General features: G+C 38.4%; 1 protein-coding gene across 1 annotated transcript in view; it reads right to left on the bottom strand.

Annotated features, from left to right (window-relative positions):
- Positions 1-4,408: 4,408 nt before the first annotated feature.
- Positions 4,409-6,770, bottom strand: part of utrn (utrophin) — a gene marked incomplete in the record, with an annotated part of 237,438 nt that continues 235,076 nt past the window's right edge. Inside the window, 1 exon segment of the mRNA XM_014011589.1 lies at positions 4,409-5,647. Within this exon segment, the coding sequence (XP_013867043.1) occupies positions 5,639-5,647 (9 nt within the window).

The raw sequence follows: 6,770 nt of genomic DNA on the forward strand, positions 1-6,770 counted from the left end.
ACACACACACACACACACACACACACACACACACACACACAAGAGTTTGTTCCTCTTTCACTGCCCAGATAAGAAAAGAAAAATGCTGATTTAGGACAAAAAAATAAAAAAATAAAAATTCCAAAAAGCCTTTGACATGATAACACTTTTAACACTTTGCCTGGTGATTTCTCAAAAGGTCCAGTTAGCTACTTAGCAGTAATTGTGGAAAGAAGAGCTCGTCCGCAGCTCACCATGTGCACTCAGCACATTCTGAAGCTCTGAACCGCACCGGGGCCGATAAACTCCAGCAGATAAGCACTGCAAGGGAACTGTTAAAGCTCAGAGATTCATTAGGATACGAGTTTAACTGGAGTTTTGCAGGAGTTGGAGCATTTACATAAAGAACTCCAGCCTCAGCATTAAACAAATTCAACTGCTGACATCATATAAATATTAATGATCTGTTTCTGTGTCCATCCGCCCTGCGTGGATTCCCCTCTGGGGTCCGGGCTGAATCACAGACCCCTCACATAAGTCCTGCAGGGTCTTACCTCACCCTGAACATCTGTTGCCCACCCCTGCATTGTGCTGGGGGAGGAGGAGGAGGGGGTCATAGACACCCACACCATCAGCCACAAGTCTGTCACTGCCTGCCAAGCATCTGATCAAAAASGACAGCTGTCGGAGGGAACGGCTCTGCACACCAGCCAGCGTGGYTGCATGAATGAAAAGCAGGCAAACATCCATCACCGCCATCATCAGCACAGTTCGATCCAGAAAAAAATGGTTGTGTTGATTGGTGGACAKCTGAGGCCACACAGCCAAAGCCTGAAGGATTAATCATAGCTTGCTACCCCCCCTCCTCACACAGCAGGAGAATTAGCAGATCACAGATGGTGATACTCAGAGGAGCGAGGGGACAGACAGACAGGAAAATGAACTAAATGAGACGAGTGATTTGTAAAGTTTTTGAGCGGTGCCAAGGGTCGAGACAAAATCACTTTCATCACTGCAAGTCTATTCTAATAGTTTACAAAATAATTAAATTAAATATATTACTGAAATATGAAAAAAGTGCATGTGACATATTTTTGTAAAAAAAAGTTCATTCATATTTGGAAATATATGTCGCCGAGATGAACAGTTGCTAAGATATTTGTATCTACGGAATATCTGTGGGACTGTCCATAGTTCTGAAAGTTCTACTTCAATGCAGCACTACAGGAGCTGTCCTTGGTTCTGAAAGTTCTACTTTATTGCAGCACAACAGGAGCTGTCCATGGTTCTAAAAGTTTGACCTTAATGCAGCACTACAGGAGCTGTCCATGGTTCTGAAAGTTCTACTTTAATGCAGCACTTTAGGAGCTGTCCATGGTTCTGAAAGTTCTACTTTATTGCAGCACAACAGGAGCTGTCCATGGTTCTAAAAGTTCGACTTTAATGCAGCACTACAGGAGCTGTCCACGGTTCTGAAAGTTCTATTTTAATGCAACACTACAGGAGCTGGCCATGGTTCTGAAAGTTTTACTTTATTGCAGCACAACAGGAGCCGTCCACCATTCTGAAAGTTCTACCCTAATGCAGCACTACAGGAGCTGTCCACGGTTCTGACAGTTCTATTTTAATGCAGCACTACAGGAGCTGTCCATGGTTCTGAAAGTTCTATTTTAATGCAGCACTACAGGAGCTGTCCATGGTTCTGAAAGTTCTACTTTATTGCAGCACAACAGGAGCTGTCCATGGTTCTAAAAGTTCTACTTTATTGCAGCACAACAGGAGCTGTCCACCATTCTGAAAGTTCTACTCTAATGCAGCACTACTGGAGCTGTCCACGGTTCTAAAAGTTCGACTTTAATGCAGCACTACAGGAGCTGTCCATGGTTCTGAAAGTTCTACTTTAATGCAACACCGCAGGAGCTGTCCATGGTTCTGAAAGTTCTACTTTATTGCAGCACAACAGGAGCTGTCCACCATTCTGAAAGTTCTACTCTAATGCAGCACTACCGGAGCTGTCCACGGTTCTGAAAGTTCTACTTTAATGCAGCACTACAGGAGAAAAAATGTAAAATGAAAGTTGAAGAAAAAAGCTAATAAAAGTAGTGGGATAGCCTCTGACCAAACCATCTCAGTCTGGCACCTGATGAGCTCATTCCTAATCTTATCCATCCCAAGGAGAACCTCAGCATCTTCAGCTCTGCCACTTCCAGTTCTGTCTCCTGTCAATTAGTCAGCATCTCTGTCTTCAAACAAGACAAGACAGCTGCTCTCTTGCAAACCTTTCTTTTGACCTTTGCTGCCATCCTTTTGTCACAAATCATTCACTGCCTGGATTTTCCAGGACAGTTGACTCGGCATATTCAAAGTCCTGCTTCCTTGTATTTTTACTGTCCCACCTGCTTTGCACTGTCTCACTACCAAAATACCCAAAAGATGTACTCAAGAGTAAAAAATATTTTTATAAAAAGGCTGAGTACTGAGTAACATCGGGTTTAATATTTTTACATTATCTCATCAGTAAGACAAAAAATATAAAATACAATACGCAAATTCTGGTGTTTTTAAAAACTAAAACGAAGAAAATTATTACAAATAAAAAGCACAATTACACATAATTTCTGCAGAAAAAACAATTTTCCAAATAAAATTCTTATTATTTAACTTTTGAAAGTAATATTTACAGTAGGCAATGTGTATACAAACATACAGACATAAAACAGCATTAGAACAAAGCTTGCCTACAAACAAGAGGTCTCACTTCACGTTTTTCTGGTGCATTTCTGGTTCATATATTTCAAATTCATTTAGTTAAGCTACGGTGGGTATTCAAAAAGTTTACTCAAGAGTAGTGATACTTTACTTAAGTAATGTAAAAAATACGGTGTCAAACTACTACTAAAAGTACATTTCTCCCTAAAAAGGTTACTCAAGTAAATGTAACTGAGTAAATGTAACAAGTTGCTACCCACCTCTGCTTGCTACGGATGACTTTTATTCCTCTCTTCTCACAGATCTGCTTGGAATTTCAACGTGTTAATCAGCCCATCCCCCAGGCAAATAAGAAGGGGCTCAGAACAGAGCCTTGATGCACTCCCACCTGTCCAAAAACATCCATTCCTCATGTGCAGTGCTTTGCAACTTATAAACTTATTTATTCCTATACGGAAGTAGATTTTTGCAGCATCATACAGAACTAGAGGTCAAAGTGTTAATGCTCCTTGGGAAAAAGCACTTACCCGTAGTCTGTGCAGAGTACACAGTTACCCCAGATCCAATTAAGGTGCATTACCACTTGGCTACAGCTACAATATTAAAACCAGTTTCTGAATTATTGGACCATGACTGATATGATATAGCAAAAGACTATTAAAAGAGTTTGATGTTCTTCTTTAAATTGCAACTAAAAGGAAATAACAGCAACAAAAAGACCTGGAAATTGTCAGATTGAGATTTTCTGAGCCGTTAGATCAGATGAGGTTATACAACTATAATTTGCTTCCTAGAATTTTGTGACAAGAATGACAGGAAGCGATGTAAAGTAATGAAGGAGCCGTTAAACAAGGTCACAACCAATTTAAGTTTTGACACAGTCTAATAACTGCAGCCTTTAGAGAGCGGACAGCTTCCCAAGGAGGCATAATTTAGCCTGACAGGTTGCTGAAATATGCTGATTTTACATGATGAAATTGCAAGCAAGGGTCAAATTTTAATTTATGACCAAAAAAGGTGGCAGCAAAGCCAAGTAAAGATGAATCTATTAAAAAAATCATACAAAATAAAAAAGGTGGAATAACAAAACCACAATTAGTGGTAATAAAAGCTGAGGATACACAGATTTAATATATTTCCTGGTAAGTTATACATAGTTTTTTTCTTTTAAATTTGTGCATTTTAGTCATTGGATATGAAATCATCTGAGGCCTCGACTTTCCCACAAACACTGAAAATAACCTGAGCCGTAAACCCACAAACCCCAATCTTCAATGGGCTAATTAGCTCCCATCATTCACCCAAAATGATTTGTTTTCTCAGCGTGAGCTCAGTGTGCTCACTGCAAACATGTAATAATGATAGACCCSCCCTCACTGTGTGATCAATCCCCCTGATAAATACTAACACACCTGCAGGAAGATCATCAAACCCATACCTCTCCAACCAAGAGTGACAAATTTCTCCGCGCAAATTCAATATTTGCAAAGCAAATTCTTTTAAAATTCAATCAAAACAGAATGCAAATCTCATCAAATATATTAGTTTCAGTATTTGATATGTTTATTATGCTCCACTGTGAATTAAATATGGATTTATGAKATTTGCAAACATTAACATTTTACACAAACCAACTTTTTTTTTTAAATCGGTCACGCAATCTTAATTTTAGTGCTATCGCTGCAGGAAATTTCAAAATAAAACAGCAGAGAAATTGTGCTTTTGTTAGAAAAACTTTTTTTTATTTCGAAGAAAACATCGWAGCCATATTACATGTAGTGTGGTCAATCTATTTTACATACCTCAGGAGAAGCGACACAGTTCTGCCATGGCTAAAGGGTCGCCACGAGTGGAACCGTTAAAACCATCAACATTTTCAGTCCTCTACAGCTGGAGGAGGTTATAGTAGTGTTGTTCAGTCTCACAAGTTTTACAGGACAGCATAAAAAGCACAACGACATGACGCAGTGAGGGACCAGTGCTCGAAAGGCCAGTGGCAAAAATAAAATAAAATAAAAACAAATGAAGTGACTTTCRGAGAATAGCTTCAGCAGACCCCCTCTGGTACAGTTATATATAGTTTTTTTCACTTGGTAACTCCTTGCAGTGTACACAAATACAGTAAGCTTCAAACACTAACCCAGGCTGTCTGTTAATGATCACAACCATTAAAACAAAACTGTGTCTATGAGTCTGAGGTAGCAAGGCAATCATGGCTTTACTCTGATTTCTCAACATATACCTCTAAAACAAACAAACCTTTTCTACATAAGAATAATGGGCCTCGTACAAAGCAAGGTTTAGGACAAATTCCATTTTAAATCTATATCGTCTTTATACACAACCCCAATATAATTCATCTGCTGACGTCTACTGTAGGAATGAAGGTTTTAGGCACAGAAGGGGTGAAATTTTACAGAAGAGAAAGTCTGTCGGCACATTGATGCTTTTAAAGGGGAATTTGACATCAAGCATGCTGCAGGACAGATTTCAAAAGTGACTGTACAATCTCTAAATTATCTTTTTTTTCTTTGTTTTTCTACCAACTGCGTGGACTCTCTAAACGCTCGGAAATTTAACGAGGAACAACAACAAAAAAAATAATAACATGATCGACAGCCGTGGAATGACAAAAATTGTAACAGTTTGATTTTCTTTTGAAGGCAGAAGTCAAACGTTGATCCCAAATCCCAAATCATTCATTTGAAAGAATATTTTTAACTGTACATTTAAATGTAAAAGGGAAAAAAAAAATAAAGACAAACGTTCAATGGAGTTCAGGAACACTCTACAGTTGCATAGTACAAGACAAGGTGGGAAAATCTGTTCGGTTGTTTATTCGTGTGCGTCTTTGGGATTTCGGGGCAGATTTTTTTTTCCTTTCAGTTTGGGAATGGTCGTGCATTTATGTGTGCTAACACACACACACCCCGTCAGCTGATACTGGTCCTTACATCACCTGAAAAACAAACAAAAAGCAGGAAAAAGGTGTCAAGACGGAGGGAAGATGTTAGCACAGATAAAGTGAATTACAGGTACATGAACACCCAGTAAAAGCTACTGCATCATGTTAGCTTGCCTTATTTCTCCTCATCAACTCACTAACCCAAACCCTTAATCATGTAGAAAAATAAGATGAAAATTGAACAAAAATATTTAGTTTTGAAAGCTGGTTAATGGAACCGAGTGGCTCCAAGCAGGTGCTGTTCATTAGCAGAGAAAGATGGAGGTTTGGAGTAGATAAAAACATATGTTCTCTTAAAAACAGGACATTAAAGTCTCAGTAAGCCCTGAAAAAACTAACAAACATATAGTTCATCAAGGACAAAAATGTAAAGAACAAACTATATGCCAACTGCAAATCTATTCATTTTTATTTAAAGCTCTAACCCTTGTTGAGGATCTAATTTTCGAAAAAGTCCAACTAATAGCACATTTCAGTTTTTGTAACATGTATATATAGTGAGCATGATTACCATATGTATTCACATATAAAGCGACCCAGACTTTTTTATTTTAGCTTAAAAAACAAAAAATCAAATCCTCGTGTGTAACGCTACCACTACTTTTGGACAGACGTCAGGATTTGTGAGACTAAGTGGTGCGCCCTCTGGTGGGGACACACACTTGTGGACGTGTTTGTTGCTGAGAGAATGGGCAGTGGGAGCTTATGGTTCTGCGTGACACTGAACAATCTGCTTTTACAAATMGGCAAGACGGACTTAGAACACGAACGCGCAACTAACGACCTAGTCTTCTTTTCATCGCCAAAAAAAGTTTCATTTTTCCTCCACTGACTCCGATGAGTAAACTACTACTGTTTATATGCTTTGTAATGCACAACGCAYGACGAGAGGGAGGAATTATTTCAGTTACATATAGATAAACCTAGAATTACAATAAATTTAAAGGACAGATGTACTTCAGTCCAAGGAATACGATTACGGAATACTCTGGATAGTGATTATAAAAATGCTGGCTCAATTAATTTGTTTAAAAGAATAATAAGAATAATAAAAAAATATTTGTTAAAGAAATATGAAATTCTATAATTTGTATTTATAAGAGCTGCTGTTTAGGAG

Source organism: Austrofundulus limnaeus, unplaced genomic scaffold (assembly GCF_001266775.1).
Source record: "Austrofundulus limnaeus strain Quisiro unplaced genomic scaffold, Austrofundulus_limnaeus-1.0 Scaffold82, whole genome shotgun sequence".
Classification (NCBI taxonomy): Eukaryota; Metazoa; Chordata; class Actinopteri; order Cyprinodontiformes; family Rivulidae; genus Austrofundulus; species Austrofundulus limnaeus.